We start from the raw sequence: 23350 nt of genomic DNA on the forward strand, positions 1-23350 counted from the left end.
ATCCTAGAGGCAAAAGAGCTGCAATTAAAGCAATGATCATGTGTGCTATTAATAATGATCACTCAGCTCAATTTGCACAATCTAAAACCTGGCCCCTTACAGGAAGTCCTGTGGGATTAGATGACAGATTCTGGGATGAATTAAGAACCCTTTTTAGCTTCTGGACAGGTTGTTATTAATGGCTGTGAGTCTGCATGGGCCTCATTCTTCGGTGGGGTCCTGAAGGAATAAACACCAGGGCAATTGCTCTTCATCTTTTCAGCCAAAGACCTGAAATCGACAAAGATCTGCTCAGACATAAATGCAAAGGAAATAAATTTAGAATGTTATAAAAATAATCATGAATCTAACTATTGCTTTATTTACTATCAATATGCATACACAATGTCACATACTTAGATGGATAATGCTAACCATTAGTTCTCTGATCATTAACATACAGATACAGTGATCACTTAGACCAAGGGTGTCAAACTCAAATTTACAGAGGGCCAAAATTAAAAACTTGGACTAAGTCATGGGCCAAACTAAATATTTATTGAAAATTTTCAACAACATCTGCATGTTTTCTCTTCTTTCAACATATGTAAAGTTAAACTTTTTCTTATTAAAATAAATGTTTAATAATAGTTTTGATTAAACTCTTTCCAGAAGAAGCATTAACAAATGAGAAATAAAATATTCAATAAATAATATTTCTCTATCGCCTTTAAGCTCCTTTTAAATGTATTTTTTTTCACAAGCCAACAAGTCAAAAAAATAACAACTTGCTTCAATGACAAACAGGTTTGTCTTTTAAAATGATGAACATATGGTCTGCCTCCCACCTGTCTTGAAAGGTCCTGTTTTCTGTCTTTCGTTTGGCCATTTTTCGTAAGGGGTTTATTACATATGAGTTGGGCGACAGGTCGCAGATGCTAATGAAAGTAAAGAGAGGAGGTGGGGGTGATTAGTGGGCTGACGGGCCGGCGCCAACGCATTTGCAAAGCATTCTGGGATTTGTAGTATTAGCTGTGCATGCGCTATACTGGCGCGGCAGCCAGCGGGCCAGCTCTAATACATATTTGATATGATCTTGTGGGCCAACTATAATTATATCACGGGCCAAATTTGGCCCGCGGGCCTGAGTTTGACATGTGTGACTTAGACTGTCAAATGACATATTAGCCTTTACTGCAAAAGATTTGAACCTCAGAATTGATTTTGAAAATTTACAGTGAAATTACAGCTGGAATATTGTGTATAATTTGGAATTACTTACCTGAAGTATACACTTGAAATGATAAGAAGTTTCTTCACACCAGATGGCAGGGAATCTTCAGAATTCTCTATTCAAGAAAGATATGAGGATTCAGTCATTAAGTATTATCAAGAGGTATTTTTAGATTTTAGGGAGATCAATGGATACTGGAAAGTGGTTTCTTTGAATGGTAGAGCAGACGCAAGAGGCTGAACAATTTTTTCCTGCTTCAAGTTCTTAAGTTCCCTGTAGATTTGCATACTCAAAGTGGTTGAGTGATGTTTATTGCATTTAATAATTTTATAACAGTGGTATGAGGCTAATTTCAAAGCCAAAAATTTGCTGTATTGTTCAAACAAAAATGCACAACATACTCCTCTAATTCCTTTAAAATATCAGGTCCAATCTTCAAAGTTGACAAATGGTCTGAAAAATGCCTTTCTAAGGTTATAGAGAAGGGCCACAAGACTGTCAGCTAACTTACAAGGGATTAGCTTTCAAATCTTACCATGGTAACCAAGACATTTTGCAAGCAACTTGAGGAGAACAATTTGCTATTTTTTAAGAATAAGGTTAGACTTTGAATGATAAGGATTAGCTGTTTGAACAAGATAGGTTGGGCAGAAAAGTGGGCTGTACAAGTTATGTACATAGAATAGCAAGATATTAAAAACTACTTACCTGCAAAAACTATGACTATTTCTTGATTTGGATATTCTGCAAGAGCTAGGCAATTTCCTGATTGTCACATAGGACATAGCTAAATATTCAATAGCATTCCTCTATCATAATCATAATCATGTGCTGTGATTTATTTTAATCTCCTTCATGTATTGAGGTGATTTGTGACCAGTGTGCATAAGATATGGTATTGACAGAGTGGAGGAGCAATAACGAAGGGATTAGAGGAGCTGGTCAGCAGAACTTGCAACATGATAGTTTGAATGAATCAATCAATAATGGCTAGCAACACAAGGTGGATATGCCTTTAGAGAATTACACACTCTGTCGTAATTTAGAAGACATTGAGAGAAAGAGCAAAGTGAGAAAATTAGAATTGATTGATTTAGAGAAGCTCTATTTGTGGGATCATAAAATGGCAACAATGCAAAAATGGTCATAATCGTCAAATAATAATTTGAAGTATATCAGTGCATCATGAATGGTTCTTGGTTGTGGCTGGTCACAGGAAACATTAGTTTACCTCACAGGCTCAAATCACATGGGACTAGTCCTTTGTGCACTTCAGACAATAATCTTGTTCTTTGTAAGTGGGTTTTTGATTTGCTACAAATCTGGTGGAAGCAGATTTCAAGCAGTATTTCACCCAGCAAGGACACAGCTCAAAGCCCTCCATAAAGGAACTTATCTGTCTGCTTTAATTCCTAGAGAATGAAAGTATTATAAATCAAGCTGACTCATCCAAGAACTCGAGTTCTCCAGTCTCTATTCCAACAATGAAAGGTTTATTTTTGAAATTTTCCCTTTAGCATTCAGAGGAAACTTTTATTTTAATCTAGTCATATCCCTGAAGAGTTTCAGTGAATTTGAAATTGGTGAGAAGGATATATTATACATGATATGACAGAGCAATTTGATCTCTTTGGCCCAAGGTGTCATTTGTTCCATTCTTCTTTACAAATATCCTTGTCTTCAATCAATCTGTGCAGGGGTAGAGATGTGACAATCAATGCCAAAGGCTAGCCAAGTTCTATATTTAGTTTTACAAGTAATATTACAGTGCTCATATTTAACCAAAACATCACATCCCTTGACCTGATTGTCCTGCAAGACATGGTAATACTGAAAGTTCTCTTGGATAATGTAAGACCTGGAACAAGCAGTACCAGAAATGTTCACTTGAGTTTTTGATCTGGAAACTCACTGGATATTTTTGAAACATAATCATAAGTCCACTCTGCATGTTGTCCCTCTTCCCTCACTTCCAAGGAGCCTGTCCCAACATGAATCCTAGGCTTGTCACAGAACGAAGGTTCATTTCACGATGAGGTGTAGAAATGCATATCAGTTCAAAAAATATGATGAGAAATTTCTGCCATCCTCGAAGTACATTTAAATGCCTTTTTGTTAAAAATATTACTTTTGGTTATATTTCAATATTTTAAGTTGAGCTGTCTGTGAGGATTTTAATGGAATATTGAAACCTTTTCAAGTATAAAAATATTTTCAAATATAAATTCACTTTTGAGAGTAGAGTCATTTCTTTGGTGTCATAACCGTTTTTAAAATATTCTGCTATTTCTGTTAATGCTCTCATATTACTTGTCACATTAGTCCTCTGGTCTTCTTTTGTCTACATAGCCAATGAGTTCAATCCTTCTCAAAGCAAATGATGTTTAATATTAATATTATCTTTCACTGGCCTCCATTTCTCTCTCCCCTCTATTCTACCTGAACCCCTTCATACAAAATAATTAAATAGCCGAACCTCGAATATCCTAATTCATTCTATATTTCTTCACGTGGACTAATTTTTTCTGATTTACACTTCTCAAAGATGTGGATCAAGGCTTAATGTGCTTCCCCCAGGCATCAAATCTGCTTTATTTATATGTTGAGTTAATGATGCTTGACAGGGCCAGTGCCAAACTTAATTCATTGTCTTCATCCACAATTAGCTGGAGACATTGTTTGACAATTAAGATCTAAAATGTGTTGTACTGTCTCCAGGTTAATAGTTTTGACCTCAGTTGTTACAGAAATTACTTAAATGAGCAAATTTAAAAATTATTCTGTGTTCACCTTGCTTGCTTTCAGACACAGGCACAATAATGGTATGCATTAAAGAGAATTCCACTCTAGCTTTGCTTTCCTCAGATAGCATCCTCAATCATCCAGCAAATGTGCATTAAAGAACATTTTAAAGCAAGTCGTTGACTAAGTAGGAGTCAAAATGAAAGTTGGCTGCTGACTGTATTGCTTTTCACCAAAAATCAGCAATGATTGAGTTCTGAAGGAGCTTCTTCCCAGACCCAGCCAAAGGAAGTTGGCCAGATCACTGACAAAAAAGATAAACCTACCTGACCTCATCTTCAAAACCTTGTAGTGGCAGTCTCCATACAGTGTGGCACTCGTATACAGATAGTACCCATCTTCCAATCAAATTCAAGTTCTAGGTTTATGGTGTTTTATACCAAGATGTAGTAAGAAAGTTCATTCTGCGAGCATTTCAGCTTGTTTGCCTATGCACAGAACAACAGCAAAAACACATTACAGAGAGCAGAGTTGCAAAGTTACAGAGTGATTAGTTACAACAGAACAAAGACAATATTAATTTACAAGTATGAGGTTCGTTCAGTAGTCTGATAATTTTCTTGAATCTTGTGGTGCGTGAATCCACTTCCTGATGAGAGGAGGACAAATATTGTATATTTTTTTCATTATTCATTCAACAGATATGGGTTTTGTAGGCTGCAGCAACATTTACTTGGGCATTATTAAATGCCCTTGAAAATCTGGCTTGGATGGTTGGAGTTTTTTTAATATGTTGGCTGACTGTTTTTCCAAGGCAGTTGAAAGTAAATATAGAGTAATGGCAGGGAGGGAGGTTGGTGTGATGGCTGGAGCTGTGTTCACAACTCTCTGCAGTTTCTTATAGTATTGGTAGAGCAGTTTCTGTACAAGCATTGATGCCCTCTGACTGGATACATTGACTGGTGCATATTGTTAAGAGAAATAGGTAACATGCCAAATTTCCTGAGGATGCTAAGAGCATAGCCATTCATTTCTCTCATGTACCTGTCCAAATTCTACTTAAATGTTAAAATTCGATCCAATATTTCTCAAGGCTCTGGCATTCCAGAACATACGAATTAATGAAGCATCTCCATTGTTGCATTTATCACAATGAGGAGATACATCCATGTACAAACAAGATAGTTTGACTTTGGACATGTGAGCTCTATGGACTACTTTAAATTATAGGAGAGAGTGGCAGGCACATAAAAAAAAGAGGTATTAACCAACATTACAAGTTTCTTCAGGAATTAAAAGCTGTAGGGTGTAGCCTGTTCCCAGGCTTTTCAAATTTTATCTGAGGGAGCCTCTCTTACTCCCAACAACATATCATAAATGTTAAATATTGAACCATTATAGAAAGATTGTTGATTAAAAAATATATCAATTAAATTATTATCAGTCCTATTAGGAAAGTATGTAATTGAGATTCTAAAAAATCTCTGATCCGTGGATAACAAAAAAAAAGAGTATTTGATAAATTGTATTTAACTGAAAGTTGTTCAAAGGAAGTAAGACTCCCCTCGACAAATAAATCTTTAAAATATTTAATGCCCAATTGATACCATTCTTTAAAATTTGCATCAACTATGGAAGGTTTAAATAAATTGATAAAAAATAGGACCAGAGAGAGAAAATCTCAAACTTTCTCTGTACTTTTTAAAGGTAATTTTAAACCAAATCCCTTAACTGCTTTATTTGGTATAGTTGGAGAGAGTGACATGACGTTAATGACATTTGAGCTACACATATTAGCTTGTGTTTCTCTTATGGCTAGGTGGGTGGTGTTGCTCAGATGGAGGGATGTTACCCCACCTAATCATGCTCAATGGCTATGTGATGTCGAGGTAAACCACAGTTACACCACGATTGGCTGTTATTGACTGGACGTGCCTCCTGAGATCGATCCTACCCATAGTCCCTTGCAGGCTGTTTCCTTCCTTTTGCTCTGATCAGTCAAGGAGGTGGATGTTTGTTTGATAGTGATCCAGCCTTTAGCTATTAAAAGCCTGATTGTTTCACTGCTCAGGCTTTTGTGAATTATTGATGGTATCAGACGTCATATCATGTTCAAACTTGGAGAAGATTAGATGCTCAATTTCTGATTTGAATATAAATTTTCAAACTCTGTGGGATCCCTTTTTGAATTACTTCTATAATCTTTGATTTGTTATGAAGATAGAAGTGTTGACTATTGAGGTAATTAATCACTCTGATAAGAATTCTGTCTTTCTTTAATTTTTTCCAAACAACTTCTTTCTTGGAAGTGGGTTTAGATTTTTCTTTTTAATATATAATAAAATAATAGAGTATCAATACAATATAGTCTGTTTGATTAAAATGTGGGGCACCTTTGATGAAATGATTTGATTTGTGCAATGTATCTTTTTGAATTTTAGCATATATCCATATGTACTTTGTATTTTTGTATGTGAGATTTCAATGTTAATAAAATATTGAAAAGAAAATGTACAAATTAAGCTCGCCTTCACCACTTCAGCTGGCAGCTCATTCCACATTCCCACCACACTGTTTGAAGAAGTTCCCTCTCATGTTCCCCCTAAACCTTTCCCCTTTCTCTCTTAATCCATGTCCTCTGGTTTGTATCTCACCTACCCTCAGTGGGAAAAGCCTATCTACATTTACACTGTCTATCCTCCTCATAACTTTAAACACCTCTATCAAATCTCCCCTCATTCTTCAACACTCCAAGGAATAAAGTTTAACCTTTTCTCTTGTGAATACTGACGCAAAATATTAATTTAGGACCTCCCAACCTCATCTGCCTCCAAGCACATGTTGCCTCTTTTATCCTTTAGCAGCCTCTTCAGTCACCTTTCTGTTCATCACATATACAGAGAAGGCCTTGGGGTTATCCTTAATCCTACATGCCAAGACCTTCCCATGCCCAGTTTGACTCTCCTAAATTATTTCTTAAGCTCCTTCTTGGCTAACATGTATTTCTCATGAAACCCTTCCTTTTTTCTATTTCCTACATCTAATATATGCTTCCTTCTTCCTCTTGAACAGCTGCCTCGCCTTTTCCTACCTTCTATTCCCTGTCTCACTGGGACAAATCTATCCTGAACCCAGCACAAGTGGTCCCTAAACTTTCTCTACATTAGTTCTTTGAATATTCATTTCCAATATACTCTCGCTAGTTCCTGCCTCATGCCATCATAATTAACCCTTCCCCAATGAAACACATTCCCATTTAGTCTGCTTTTATCCTCATCCATAGCTATGTTAAGGCTCAGAGTGTTGTGGTCACTGTCACCGAAATAGACCACATTCTAGGACCAGAACGTGTAAGATGAAAATAGAACACTAAAAATGAACTCAGACCTATAAAACAAAGCACAGGATTTACCAGAGTATTTTACAGAGAGCAGCTTGTGCATATTTAAATTCAAGTGAGTTCATGTGATTATGCTAGAGTGTGGGGGAGAAGGCTACAAAGAGGGCAACTTGACTGAATTATTCCCTCGTGTGGAAATTCCAATGCTGTTGCCGGTTTCATAGGTCAATGATAATTACATAATGTCATGGAGCCATAAAATCCAGACCGAGATATTAAAGCAATGTAACAAAACTGCCAGCCAACCAAGTTGTAATCCAAAAGTGAAAGTGTTCTAAAGAACAACAAGAAGACAATGTTTATTTACAGATATCAGTCATTTCATTAAACAGAACAGTCTGCAGACACTGCAATTGTAGTGCAATACGGACATGTGCTGGACAAGCCTGTGCTGGAGAAACTCAGCAGGTCACGAAGCACCTATAGGAAGTAAAGGGTAACCAACATTTTGTCGAGGTAGGTTCAAAAAGCAGTTAGGCACTGAATAAAAAGGTGGGGGAGGAGAGGATGGAGGATGTGCAGGAGCGAGGAATATAGGTCAACAGATGTTTATAGGTAGAAGGCTAGAAGAGAAAAAAATCTGAGGTTATTGGGGCAGAGGGTAGTCCCTTCTGTACAGACATTTACCAATTACCATATGACTAACTTAATTTACACATTTTGAGAAGCTGGAGTTACTCCATGGTAGAAGTGGTCCAGATATTCCAGTCCGCAAAATGTAGGACAAATCCTCTTTGACCAATCATGACAGATTATACCCTCAATCAAAGCAAGGGAAGATTTTTTTTTGGATCATTTATTTCAAAATGCTTCCTGAGCCCCCAGAGTCCCTTCAGCATCTCATTATTTCCTCCAGATTCCAGCATCTATGTTTTTCTTTTCAATTTACAACAAATTTGTTGCTTTTGTGAATCTAATCTTTATGTCTGCTATGGTTGCCCTTATTTTCTTTATTTTTTTCTGTATTGTTTGGGTATTCCCTCTGTTTCTGTTACTATCGTCAAGCTAAAAATACTGTATTTGTTAGTCTTGAGGCCAGGAAATTCAACCTCATGAATGTAAGGTGCTCAGATCCCAGAGAGCTATTTTTCTCATGCATTTCTCACAGCCATTGACCTGAAGGAAGTGCATCCAGTGAGCATTACAGAGAAGCAATCCCAAAGGTTAGGGAAATGCTTTATCCAATAAAAGGTACCTTTTTGTTTGTAATCCAACAACCTCTATCACTTAAAATCAAGATCACAAGAATATCAGAAATTCCAAGTTACCCATTACACTATCTTCGAATTAAATAATCATTCCTTCATTGTTCAGAGTCCGCTTCCTCAACTTCTCACCCAACAATGCTGAAGGAGCATCTTCAACATATGTCCTGCAGTAGTCTCAGGGTTGGGTTACCACAATGTTCAGGAACAATTAAGGATGAAAAGTAAGAATCTTTGAGAATTTCTTGATGACATGAAAAGTGTATTTATAAGAGTAAAGATGCAAATTATTTCTTCCCAATTACTCATTCTCTACAAGTGGAAGATTATTGGACATTATTTTGCAAACAACTATAGGGTTAGTTTTCCTTCACATTTTGTCTCAAATTAGGTTGAGTTCATCCTTACCACCATAATTTATTCCTGCACTGTTTACAAAATTTTTCACTGGATGTTGGTACACATGACAATAAACTATTCAATTCAAAATTTGGTTTATTAATTTGCACGTGGTGCATAATGAAGTTATGGGTTTATTATTTTCATTGTAGTTCACTTTATGACTTATTGGATAGGTGAACTTTGCATGTTGCATTTTTTAAATAAAATTTGACATACAGCACAGTGGCCGGCCCTTCTGGGCCAAGAAATCTCAGTGCCAAAATACTGGACACCCATGTGACAATTAACCTACCAACCCCTGTACATCTTTATACAATAGGAGGAAACTGGAGCACCTGGAAGAAATGCATACAAACAAGGGGAGGACGTGCCAACCTCTTGTAGACAATGCTGGATTCGAAGCCAGGTCACTGGTGCTGTAATAGCATTGCTAAGCCAACTGTGCCACCCATGATCATTCTTTTCCTATATTTATTACACTGGCCTTAAATATGAATAGGATAGAGGGATCATTGAACAAAAAAAAAATCAACCGAGGTTTTCCTCTAATTCTCCTAATTGCAGGTGCAACATCCAAGGTAAGACCTGGGTAAAATGCCACTGGAAAATCTGGTAAAACCAGAAGGTGGTTAAATTATCCCTTAGCCAGGACTTCACTGTTATTGGTCATTTATGTAACGGTAATTGCTTGTGGTTGTGACCAATATGTTTCCTGCACTGATATGTATCTTATAGCCCTTATTTTGGGAATTATCTTGCTACGATATTTGATCCAAAAAAATAATATTGATATTCTGATTTAGTTTCTAACTCTTTTGCAAATGTTATTCTGTTCTGAATATTTAAATATGGAGGATTCTGAGGGGGCATATAATTTAGTGAGGTGCTACCTTACATTTCAGATTGCTTTGATGAATACCTAAGATACTTCTCTCCTCCTTCAATAGGCCTCACACTTTTGAGGTTGTGGCACTGGATGGAGTAAGTTCTGGCATCTTCCAGTTCTACACTGCTCAAGAGAGTACTGACTGGCTGCGGGCAATATCAACTAACATCAATGATTTAATGCTGCAAAATGTAGGTCTTGGGTTGCAATTTTTTCTTGTTAAAGTAACAACGTGAATTTGTGACCTAGAGTATAGAATATATGAAAATTTTCTGATTTTTTTTGCCCACAATGAATGAGTTTTGAGGTTTTCCAGTTTTAAACTTACAGTCAAAGCATTTTGAGAGGTGTTATTTCTGAGCAATACATTTTATGGCTCTTAAAAAGCTAATTTTAGGGGAGTTTCTGTTGTCACCATCACATTTCAACTCCTTCCATTTGTAGAAAGAACTCATTTCTAACTCTTCTACCAATTATATTAAATCTGTGATTCTTTCCCCAACCACCACACTCCAGTTACCAGTGTTACTTTTGTAAAGTGCTGTTATGACTCCTTTCATCCTGTGCTCCATTTAAGCTAAGTATGACAAGTCCCTTATCCACCTCTCCTGCCACCTTCAGAAATTGGGAAGCATGTAATATAAGTGGGTTCTCTTCCAGGGAAGGTGAGACCTGTACTGGCAGGAAGGTTTGAATCTGAACTGGAGGGGGCCTAATATCCTTGCAGGAAAGTTTGCTCGTGCTGCTCCAAGGGTTTTAAACTAGATTGGCAGGGGTTGGGAACCAGAGTATAATCACAGATAGCGGAGTAGAGAAAGGCAAAGATGGAAATTGAAGGGTTTCGTGCAGTGGAAATTACCATCTCAGGTGCATCCATTTCCATGCAAGGAATATTGTGGGAAAGAAAGACAAGCTTAGAACATGGATTGGCATGTGGCATTATGATATTGTGGCCATTAGTAAAATGATTACAGGAGGAGCTGAACTGACAGCTCAATATTCCGGGGTTCTGTCAGTGAAAATATCACAACTGTCCTCAGGCATCTACTGAGGTTATATAGGTGGAGCTGAGGAAAAAGAAAGGTATGACCACATTGATGAGGTTGCATTTTAAAGCACCTAATAGAGACAATTGTTGAGCAAATCTGCAGAGAGATAGCTTACAGCTGTAGGAAACATAAAGTTGTAATAGTAGGTTATTTTAACTTTCCACACATTGAGTGGGACTCTCATACTGTAAAATAAAAGCTTGGAGTTCGTTAAATATGCTCAGAAAAGTTTTGTACATCAATAATCAAGGTACCAACTAGAGAGAGTGCAATACAGGATTTCCTATTTGGGATTTGGGAAAGAGACAAGACAGATGACAAAAGTATGTGTAGGGGAAGATTTTGGGTCCAGTGATCATTTTTATGCCATCAGTTTATCAAAAAGGATATGTTTTCCCCTTAGGTTGAGATTCTAAACTGAGAAAAAACAATTTTGATGAAGTGAAAAAGGTTCTAGAAAATATGGATTGGGCTGGGTTGTTTTCTGGCAAGGATGTGCTCAGTAAGTGGGAGCCCTTCAAAGGTGACATTTTGAGAGTACGGTGTTTGTATGTTCCTGTGCGGAATAAAGATAAAGTTAACAGACAAGATGAACATTGACTTTTGAGAGATATTGAGGATCAGGTGTATAGCAGGTAATGGCAACAAGGAGCAAATGAGGTACCGAAGGAGTAAACAAATGCAGGAAATCTCTAAAGAGGGAAATCAGGAGGGCTAAAAGAAGACATGAGGTTGCTTTGGCCGACAAGGTGAAGAAAAATCCTAAGGGATTCTACAGGTATATTAAGAACAAATGACAGTAATGAACAAAATTGGTCCTCTCTTAGATCAGATATGTTTAGTGCCAAAGGAGCCGGGGGAGATCATAATTTTTTTTTTTTTTTTGCATCCATATTTACTCAGGAAACTGGCATAGAGTCTAGGGAAGTAGAATTAAGAACACTGATAAAATAAAAAGAATAAACAGTTAATTTTAACCATACATTTTTTTTTTCATTTTACAGATGAAAATGGCAAATAAATGCTGTTCTCCAAATGACCAGGTAAGATTTCTTTCTGTGTGAGGATTGTACACCAATAAAAATGGTCTCTTCCTGCAAAATAAAACAAAGAACAAATCAATAATGTAGGTGGAAACAAGAGGTCCAAAAATCAAAGTTGGTAAATTATTTCTGTTTACTCCTTAAAAATAGACAAGTGCCTTGTCCAAGACTAGTTGTCAAATGGATGATCTTCCATTTTAAATCTCAAAATCTCACAAAATTCCAAACTCTAAATAAGTTTGATCTCCTTTTCATTCTGTTTTGACAGCTTCATCCCAGTTTTATCTAATTGCCTGCACTTGCAATCTCACTATTCAGACTTTTTTTATATATGTAAACAACATGGTATTGAATCTGCCCTTGTGAAACCAAAGGAAGTGTTTTCCCATCGAAACTCTTCTTCTGATACATTAATTTCCGAGTACATCCTTTATTCCTGTTATCAAAATTAAAGTCAAATGAAAATGGAATGCTGGAAGAACTCACTGGATAAAACAGCATCTTGAGGCAAAAGGTATAAGCTGACATCTCATATAAAAACCCTACATCAGGACCGAGAACAAAAAACAAAGATTGCCAGTGTGGGTGGGACATACATGTGGAATCAGATGGGAAGATGGAGGAAGGGATGACAGGCAGCTGGAAACAGATGGAGGAAGAGGAGAGCCACCATGTCCATCCCACCCTTTTTGCCCATCTAAGCTGGTCTAATATGACTGCATTAGAACCATGTCCTCCCTTTCTTTGCCAGTTTAAGTATCCATCTAAATGCCTCTTAATTGTATCAGATTCCACCACCTCCTCTGGTATTCCAAATTTAATCCACTCTCTGTGTAAAATTCTTACCCCACAAATCTCCTTTAAACCTCTGACCTCTCACCTTAAAACTTTGCCTTTTGGATTTTGGTACCCAAACCATTGAAAAAATATTTTGTCTATCTACAATATCTATGCCACTCTTAATCTTACATACAGCTATCTGGTCATCCCTCCATTTTTCTTCACTCCAAGGAAAACAAGCCAGCCTCTACAACCTCTTCCCATGCTTAGAGTCCCCCAGTGGAGGCAACATCCTGGTGACTCTCCTTTGCATTTTCTCCACTGAAGTCAAGTTCCTTTACCGCTGATAATAATGACAAAAACCATCTGTGAGTGACCCCATTATGAATGGACACTAAAGCTATTTGAACACCAAGGAAACCATGAAATCCATTTTAAGGCCCAACCAATTTCCACCAAAGCTCACAGTGTGGCTTCCAGCTCTCAACAGCTCAATTATCTTCAGAAGCATAGTGGAAGGAGCAGTCTGTCCGGTTAGAGACTCTTCATTCAAATCAAATTGCTCTTGTTTTTATAACATGATGAAAATCTTCCAAGATTACTAACTTCTTTTTAAAAATTGTGATCAGCACTTTAATTCAAAGTGGTGGTTTAGAGTTGTCTATTTCTGGGTACATAGAATGTCATAGGAAAAGGCCCTCTGGGTCACAATGTTTGTGCCTAACATGATGCCCAAATTAACCTGAGGTTCTGCTTTTCGCACATGAGCGATATCCCACTATTTTGGCATATTCATGTGTCTATCGAGAACAGATTCTCAACCTTTAGCTTTCCACTCACATACCAACTTAAGTAATCCCTATGCCATAGGTGCTCTGTAATTAGTAAGGGATTGCTTAAAGTGAAAAGAAAATATTTGAAAACTACTATTTTAATCATACCTAATTGACTCATTATGTGCATGTTTTCATAACTCCAAAGGAAATGGGCCAGTGACAATTTTTCTCAAGCAAAATACTTCCCTTCCCAACTCACATACCACCATAAGCATTCCCTTACTAATCATAGAGCACCGATGGCATAGGGATTACTTAAAGTGATATATGAGTGGAAAGAAAAAGGTTGAGAACTACTGATCTAGAAGCTTCTTAATGCAAGTATTGGATTATAATCCACTACTACTCATGGCAACCCATTCAAGGTACCTACCATTCTCTGTGTAAAAGAAAACATGCCCCGAACATCTCCTTTAAAATTTTCCTCCCACCACGTCTTAAACACATGTCCTTTAGCATGTGACATTTTTACCTTGAGAGGAAGAAAGATTCTGACTCTCTACCCCAGTGGTTCTCAACCTATTTTTTTCAGTAAAATTATATTTACTTTCACCCCTATTCCAGGCAGCTCCCATTTTCTGTGTAATATATATTTACCCTGCACCTCCCTTAAACGTTCCCCCTTCTCTCACTTTGTACATGTCCCATTGTATGTGACATTATAACCTTGCAGTCTTTTTGAAAAGCAAAGAAATACTGCATGCTTTTTTCAACTAAATGTCTGCCTACAGTGTTGAATAGGGATAGATGTTGACTAATAAGGCAATAATCAATTTCAATTTCTGCATTCATACGTTAAAGAGAGATGAAAATTTAATCTTAGGTCATACATTATTATTGTAGTTGGGTTTTTTTTTAATCTAAACTTATCCAATATTCTCAAATTGCTTTTGTTGATTTCTGTGCCAGGAGAAAGCAGACTGTTTACAAGGTGACATTCGATCTGCCTTCCTGCACCCACCGGCAGGAAGCCCCCATGTTTTAAATTGATAAATATTTTGTATTTGCCTGGTCCATCTTGGTTGCTTCATTGTGAAAACTGAGGCTGCCTTTTTAAATTGAAATGAAATTCACATACCACCCAGAACGGTTTTTAGAGTGGGCACCATGAAAATCTACGAGCAGTTCCTGGTTGAGTTAGCTATTGCGTTTGGCACAGAGTCCTTGAAGTTTCATTATAAAATTAATGGCCTTGTGTGCAGGAATCATGAAAACAGCAGTGTTTTGATTTTGAGGATTGATTCTTCAATTTTCTAAGGTTTTCCTCTGCAGATAATTCACATGGGGTGGGTGAGTGAGAGGCTGCTAGGATCTGATTCCAGTCTGCTTTACAAGTACAAGTTTCTGGGACTGAAGGGTTCATCGCTTCACATTTTCAATTCTCCTCCGGTAAGAGTCACTAGCTCTTTAATAACATATTTGTTGTTATGAAAATAAAATGGATGTTTTTGTTCATTTTGTCCCAGCTTTCTTCCCATCAAACAACTGAACTTCTACATGTGGTTATAACTTGAGGCTGGTCCATATGGTTGAGGTAATCACTTTTCCCATCAAACTTCCATATGATGAGGGCTTCATTTCCGGGTATTTAAATCTATGGACTGCACATTCACAATTTCCTCAGTATAGTAGAAAAAACAAAACTTTCAAAAACAAAATATTTGTGCCCTAGTCCAACTTGATCTCATTTAAGTGGCAGCTTTAGCCCATTTCTGACTTTAAAGATTATGTTTGAAAGCTGATGACAATATCCAGACCAAGTTGTCATTAAAAGTACTATCACATTTCTATGGTAGAATCTAGATTAAGTTGCACTAATTGTTTCTAAAACAGAATTATAGAGCAAATTTATTATGTTTAAACTTATTATTATACAGAGTTCATAATCTAATTAATTTTATAATAACAAACCTCAAAATTCATAATAATATGCAAAATTCTCCATTCTTTATTATTTATACAGCTGTCTTATTATAAGAATTTTTTTTTAAATGACAGACAACAAATGACAGGCTACAAAGGTGTGGTGAGGATTTTCCATATGGCAAAAAGTTGAAGAGAAATGTTGTGGGTAGGGCTTCTTTGACACCCACCCCCCTTGATCAATTACATTCATTGAAACTCCTACATTACAGAGGATCATCTCATGTCCAGAATGGTCACATCCAATAGGATTGCCCAGACTGATTGCAGTCACATCGTCTGGAATAATGAGTAATATGAACTGTGAGTGTGGCCAAGGAACCTATTCAAACTAAAACTCCTTGTCAATATTTGACTGTCTTAATGACTCCCACATGAAAGTGCTCAGTTCTACTTTATTGTGTAAATACCTATTCAAATTCATTTGTTGATATTGAGGAAAAGAGGAAGATTTCAAGCTTTCCAAATTTATTTCGTTCACAGACATGGGAATTTTTTGATTCCTTAGACACTGTCAGGAAGTTTATGGAATTTGGCAACCATTAGCAATCCTACAAATAGGTGGGTTTCTTTTACTTTTTGGATGGTGATGCTTTAACTTCAAAAAAAGCAACTACCCTGATTATCTAACAAACTGACAGTAGAATAGCTTGACAATATTGAGAAAATTAAATCTAATTGCTTACCAGATCAATAAATGTAGTGTGTAGGTCAGTCTTGGGCCTAAAGTTGCAAATCAGCCAAGCAACTCCAAAGTAACACTTAAAGGATAATGGGATGTTCATTTCTCTTTCTAATGACATTATTTTGAAATAATTGCTTACATTTTCTTTTGTTTAGTTCAGACTTGAATTAATTTAAAGTCTATTGTAATTGTTGAACACATTCTGCATTCAACAAAGTTACATTGTTTTTGGACGTGGGGCTTGAGGGAACAAATTCCTAAAATATTCGGACTATGAAAGAGAATCCAAACCAAAAAGGCAAGTTATAGTTTATTCTTATCGAAGCTACATTTCAGCCTGAGCCAAAAGCCACCAACATTCTAGCAATGTTACCTTTGATGAAGACAGTAATGATTAATAATAAGGTATTGTGGTGTGAGCTGTACTTTATGTCTCTCATCAAAGGAAGGGTTATGGTTTTCTCCTGTGCATCTTCATAGACCATCTCAGCATTTTCAGGAAAATTACTGAAGTGACAGAACAGCCCAGCTAAGCAACCTTTGCATCTCAATAACAGGATGTCTGTACCTCCTCTGTCCCTTCCCCTTTATCCAAAGTTTTAAGCTTATTTCTCCATCAGGTCAAAAAGTTTTTTGAGAATGTTGAAAATATTATGGAAGTTACTGCCTCTAAAATATTTAACTAAGATCATGGAAAATAATTTTCCCCAACTCTAGAACTGCATAAATTAAGACCAAACACCCTATATCAGCTGTGAAGGTAATGCCTGCTGCATTTTAGTAGGAAATGAATCTAGTTGTCTGCAGTGCCTTTAGGGAAAAAGCATTGATCAAGCTGCTTTCTGTGGAATCACTGTCCTTAATAACACAGCTGGTAAACTTGCAATTCTGAAAGAAATGGAGCAGCACTGGAAAATTGTTTTCTTCATTAAGAAAACTCATGGAATTAGAGGACACACCATCCTGGTTCATTGATGACCTTCAATTAATGAAGTCAAAATCTAAGTCCGTGCTGTAAAGAAATATTGATTGTAACCGTTTATCTCTTCATGCAATGGGATCAAGGAGGATGACAGCAGGGGAAGGGATCCTTCAACTCCATAAAGTGCTGAAATTTGAAACATAATATCAGGTGTTGAATAAGGTCTGATGTGGTGGAGTAACATTTCATTTCTAATATTTCTTTCTTACATTTTTGTTCCTATGGTTATTTATTTTAGTAATATTTGAAGATAATGTACAGCAGCCACCTTAATAACAGCAAAACATATCATTTGTATTTATGCATTGTTTTGCCATTATATTTTAAGGTCGTTTTCAGGGTTTCTTTTCTTCTTACCATCAACGATCAATCCAATATGTACATCTCACTCTCCAAGCCAAGTCCTGATCTAATGGGCTAATGTAACCTTTCGCAAGGATAAAAGGGAATCAATTTTCATTGTTGCCCACAGATGGCCTGAGGACTCCAAGCATTTTGAACTTACCTGGGATTTTAGATATTAGAAAATTAAACACCCAAATACCTGAGGTTGAAAGCTGTGGGCTCGTTCTGTAGATGGTAGCATCAAAATGTGACTGATAAACTTGTGCAATACTGATTGAGTGTTGCATTACCAGACATGGTCTTTCAGGTTTCTATATACTTCCATTTTTTATTCTTTGTGGCATTGAAGAAGCCATTAGGTCCATCGATTCTATGCCAGCTCAAAGAGCAATCTCATTCTCCCACTTGATGCACAATGGATAATTTACAATGCCTAACTACAATTCTCTTATCTACCAATATCCTTGAAGTAATTTGTAGTATCCAATTACCTAAGATGCAGTAAACATGTGGGGTATGGGAAAAAACTGGAACACTGGGGGAAACCCACATGGTCATAGGGAGAACTTGCAAACTCCACACAGACTGCACCTGAGATAAGAATTGATCCGAGGACGTGAGACAGCTGCACTACCTGCAGTGCCAATCTTTGTAATAATACTTCACATCCATGCTGTGTACACTTGCTCACAGGCACAAAATATGGCACTGAGGTTCCTCAAAGGTGAGATATGGTGCTTCCAGTGCCCAGGACCATATTTATGCATCAAGCAAAAATTAGATTACAGTAAATCAAGGTGGCACTATTAGTGTTAAGCTATTACAGTGCCAGAGACCTAAATTTAATTTGACGCTGTCTGTAAGGTCAGCGCATGTTCTCTCTGTGACTGCATAGGGTTCCAGGAATGCAGAAGCCGGCAGAAAGTGAAAATTATGGTCAGGTCCATCACAATCACAAACCTCCAGTCTATTGAAGACATCTACATGATACACAACCTCAAGAAGGCAGCCAACACCATAAAATACATTTGTCTTGGCTTTGATCTCTGCCTCCTTCTTGCAAATTTTCAGATAAGTAGGCAGATTTTGGAATGGTGTAGAAATTACAGGGTTGTTGTTATGGGAGACTTAACATCCCTCATTTTGAATGACATCTTGTCACTGCAAGAGCGATAGTTGGGGCAGAATTTGTCAGGTGTGTTCAAGAAGGATTCCTGACACAGTATATGAACCAACCAACTACAGAAAAGGCCATACTGCATCTATAATTAGCACAGAAAGAGTCCAAATATAAGCCTAGAAATTATAGACCTGTGAGTCTGACGTCTGTGGTGGGTAAGTTGATGGAAACTGTTCTGAGGGATGACATTTACAAATATTTGGAAGAACAGGGATTGATAGGTAGTAGTCAGCATGGTTTTGCCAGGGGTAGATCATGCTTAACAAACTTTATAGAGTTTTTTGAGGTGGTTACAAAAAAGATTGATGAAGGGAAGGCTGTGGATGTTGTCTATTTAGACTTTAGTAAAGCTTTTGACAAAGTTCCCCACAGGAGGTTAGGAAAAAAGGTGGAGGCATTAGGTATAAATAAGGAGGTAGTGAAATAGATTCAGCAATGGTTGGATGGGAGGTGTCAAAGAGTACTGGTAGAAAATTGTTTGTCCATTTGGAGGCCGGTGACTAGTGGAGTTCCTCAGGGATCGGTCCTGGGTCCACTATTGTTTGTTATATAAATTAATGATCTGGAAGAAGGAGTGGTAAATTGGATAAGTAAGTTTGCAGATGATACAAAGATTGGTGGTATTGTGGACAGTGAGGAAGATTACCGTAGCTTAAAAAAAGATATAGGAAAGCTAGAGGAGTGGGCTGAGAAATGGCTGATGGAATTTAATACAGATAAGTGTGAAGTGTTGCATTTTGGAAAGGCAAATCTAATTAGGTAATATACTTTGAATGGTAGACAATTGAGGAGTGCAGAGCAACAAAGGGATTTAGGAGTTATGGTAAATAGTACCCTCCAAGTTGATACTCAGGTAGATAGAGTGGTGAAGAAAGCATTTGGAATGTTGGCCTTCATAAATCGGAGTATTGAATTCAAGAGTTGGGATGTTATGATGAAATTGTACAAAGCATTGGTGAGGTCAAGTTTGGAATACTGTGTGCAGTTTTGGTCACCAAATTATCGGAAGGATATAAACAAAATAGAGAGAGTGCAGAGAAGGTTCACGAGAATGTTGACAGGATGTCAGGGTTTGAGTTACAGAGGAAGGTTGAGCAGCCTGGGGCTTTTTTCTCTGGACCGTAGAAGATTGAGAGGGGATTTGATGGAGGTGTTCAAGATTTTAAAAGGGACAGAGAGAGACAATGTGGATAGGCTTTTTCAATTAAGAATGGGCGATATTCAAACCAGAGGTCATGATTTGGGATTGGAGGGGGAAAATTATAAGGGGAACATGAGAGGAAATTTCTTCACGCAAGTGGTGGTTGGAATGTGGAATAAGCTTCCAACAGAGGTGGTTGAAGCAAGGACGTTATTTACATTTAAAGAAAGACTGGATAATTACATGGAGGGGAGAGGATTGTGGGGGTATGGACCAGGTGCTGGTCAAGGGGACTAGGCGGGTGGGGATTTGTTCTGGCATGGACTAGTAGGGCCAAACTGGCCTGTTCTGTGCTGTATATGGTTATATGGTTATATGGTAATGAACCTAGTCAGGTGGCAGCCCTCTCATTTGAGTGATAGTGAGCACAGTACCCTGAGCTTTAACATAGCAATGGACAAGGATAAAAGAAGACAAAATGGGAAAGTGTTTAATTGGGAAAGGGATAAGAACAATGAGATGAGGCAGGAACTAAGGAGAGGAAATTGGGAACCAATGTTCACAGGAGAAAGCACAGAAGTAATGTGCAGGATGTTTAGGGAACACTTGCACCTGATTCAGGATGGGTGGTCCCTCTGAAACAAGGAACAGATGGTGGAAAAGGGAACCGTGGTTGACAAAACAGAGGAGTCAGCTGGTCAAGCTGAAGAAGGAACCATATATTAGATTTAGGAAGCAGGAAGGGCTCATAAGAAGTATTTAGTAGGCAAGAAGGATCTTAGGAAAGGTAGAAGGGGAAATGAGAAGGCCTTGCCAAAAAGACTTGAGGAGAACCCCAAGACATTCTGTGTGTACATGAAGAACAGAGGGATGATGAGAATGAAGGTAGGGCTGCTAAAGAATAAAGGTGGCAACGTGCGGCTGGAGGTGGAGGAGGGTGGGGAGGTCCTCAGTGAATACAGTGCTTTGCTTCAGTATTCCCCAGAGAAAAGGAGCTTGATCATGGTGAAGCTGGAATAGAACAGGCTTAGGTACTGGATCATGTTGAGATTAGGAAAGAGGAAGTGTTGGATAATCTTAAAAATATTAAGATTGATAAGACCTCCGGACCAGACATGACCTACCCCAGGTTGCTATGGGAAGAGATAGATGGGACATTGACTATCTATGATCTTTATGTCCTCCTTGGCCATAATGGATGTGCCAGAAGATTAGATAATGGCAAATGTGGATCCCTTGTTTAAAAAAGGTAATAGATAAGAATTCTGGGAATTATAGACTGGTGAATCTTGCATCAGTGGAGTGCAAACTATTAGAGAGGATTCCTAACAACAGGAATTATGAGCATTTGGAGAAGTACAGTCTACTCAGGGATAGTCTGCATGGCTTTGTGAGGGGTGGTCATGCCTCACTAGCCTAATTGAGATTTTGGGGAGGTATAAAAAAAAAAGATGAAGGGAGGGTGGAAGATGTGATGTATACAAATTTTAGTCAGGCATTTGACAAGAACCCCCATGAGAGACTTGTTCAGAAAGTCATGGGATCCATGGAACATTAACTATGTGGATTAAAAAGCAGAGTATAGTAGTGGATGAAAAGTGTTCGGCATGGAGGTCAATGACTAGTAGAGTTCCATGGGGATCTGTTCAGGTACCCCTGCTTTATGTGAGTTTTATAAATAACTAAATGGAGAAGTGGGGGATGGATCAGTAAGTTAGCAGATTATATGAATGTTGGAGTTGTTGTGGATAGTGTTGAAGGTTGCCGTAGGATACAAAAGGATGCAGAGTTGGGCGGAAAAATGGCAGATGAAGTTCAATCTGGATAAATGTGAAGTCATGCACTGGTGTCACTAGGAGGATGTGGGGGGAGGGGGTGTCGACTTCACCAGGTGACACCATCAGAGGGGGTGAGATCAAAATGGCTGTCTATAACACTTTTGTGTGTTTCAGCAGAAATGTATTATTTTTTTATAAAAATATCCCTGTAGTTAGCTATAACAATGAAAACATTTTTCATAAACCCATCCTACATGTATCAATATACCAACAAGGCTGAAGCTCTATGCTAATTTACTTTTTGAACCTTCTAATGCGCTCTGGTCAGAGCCACCCACCCACACCCCCCTCCCACCTGCTCAGTGCCACCACTATCCCGGACGTGCAAGGAACACACACCTATTTCTTCTACGGTTGGTACACTTGTACACTCAGTCCATGAGGGGGAGGGTGTAACACCAACCCTAAACCTTTTTCCAAGGGCTGGACAACAAACACCAGAGGACATCTGTACAGAGTGAAAGGAGGAAAGTTTAGGGGAGACATCGGGATTAAGAGTGTGCCTGGAATGCCTTGCCAGGGATAGTGAGGGAGGCTGATACATTAGGGGGAATTTACAGATTCTTAGGCACATGGACAAAAGAAAAATAGAGGTTTACGAGGTAAGAAGAGTTTAGCATTAGGGATATCAGCACAACATCGAGGGCCAAAGGGCTTGCTGTTTTTCCAACAGCAATCAAGCTCATAAACACCCCAATGCTACCCTCACCATCACACTAATCCAACACCATCAAAGATCTGTCTGCACAACTGACACAGTGCATCTTTAGACGAGTGACCAACTCATGAATGACTACCTATCTGTCTATCTATCTGTCTGTCTGTCAGTCAGTTAGTCTAGTTATGGAGTCCAGAGGACCCCAAAACCCAGCAGCAATAGATGTGCACTGCAACATAGGGTAACTTAAAAACAAAAGAGGTCTTTAATTATATTTGAAAAAGAAAACAGAATTAAACCTTAACTTATTACTTCACTTTAATTATATTTAAATTGTTGGTGGAGTATTTGATGTACCTGCAAAGCAGTACCAATTAAAACTTTCATTGCATCTATACATTTTATATCGAACAGTACAGCACAGGCCCTTCAACCCATGATGTCCGTGATGCCAAATTTTTTTAAAATCTCTGATTCTTGTACATGATACATTCCTCCCCTCCCACACACATTTCTTAGATTTTCATGAATCTGGGTGCAAACCTATTAAATACTACAATTGTATCTGCTTTCACCAGCCTGCCCAAGCACTCTGTGTAAAAATCTTCCGCACACATCTCTTGCAATCTTATGCCCCTTCATCTTAAATGCATGTCCTTTCCTATTTGAAATTTTTATCCTGGGAGAAAGCTTCTGCCTGTTTATCCTATAATTATCTCTCATATTTATCCTTTATGCCTCCCCTCTATTTCAAAGAAAAGAACCCATGTTTGACCAACCTTCTCATAGCTCTATTCTGAGCAGCGTCCTGGTTAATCTCTGCCATGCACTTTCCAAAGTCTCCACATCCTTCCTGTAATGAGGTGACTAGAATCGCAGTCCTCCATCTGTGTCCTAACTATGGTTATGTAAATGATAAGAAACCCTTCATTTGTTCATTCAAGTTGCTGGCGTTACGAGGCATTGGCTTGACTAACTGTGTCACTGTGATTTTTGTAGAAGCTTACTCTTTTGTCACATAACAACTGTGGCTAAAACACTG

The 23350-nt window shown here is 37.9% G+C and overlaps 1 protein-coding gene across 1 annotated transcript in view; it reads left to right on the forward strand.

Annotated features, from left to right (window-relative positions):
• The window catches only part of sntg2 (syntrophin, gamma 2), a 276157-nt gene that overhangs the window by 198918 nt on the left and 53889 nt on the right, over positions 1-23350 (forward strand). Inside the window, exons 10-12 of the mRNA XM_069888098.1 lie at positions 9910-10039; positions 11902-11940; positions 14829-14945. Coding sequence (XP_069744199.1) covers positions 9910-10039; positions 11902-11940; positions 14829-14945 — 286 coding nt within the window. The remainder of the gene's footprint in view (positions 1-9909; positions 10040-11901; positions 11941-14828; positions 14946-23350) is intronic.

This window comes from Narcine bancroftii, chromosome 6, assembly GCF_036971445.1.
Source record: "Narcine bancroftii isolate sNarBan1 chromosome 6, sNarBan1.hap1, whole genome shotgun sequence".
In the NCBI taxonomy this organism is placed as follows: Eukaryota; Metazoa; Chordata; class Chondrichthyes; order Torpediniformes; family Narcinidae; genus Narcine; species Narcine bancroftii.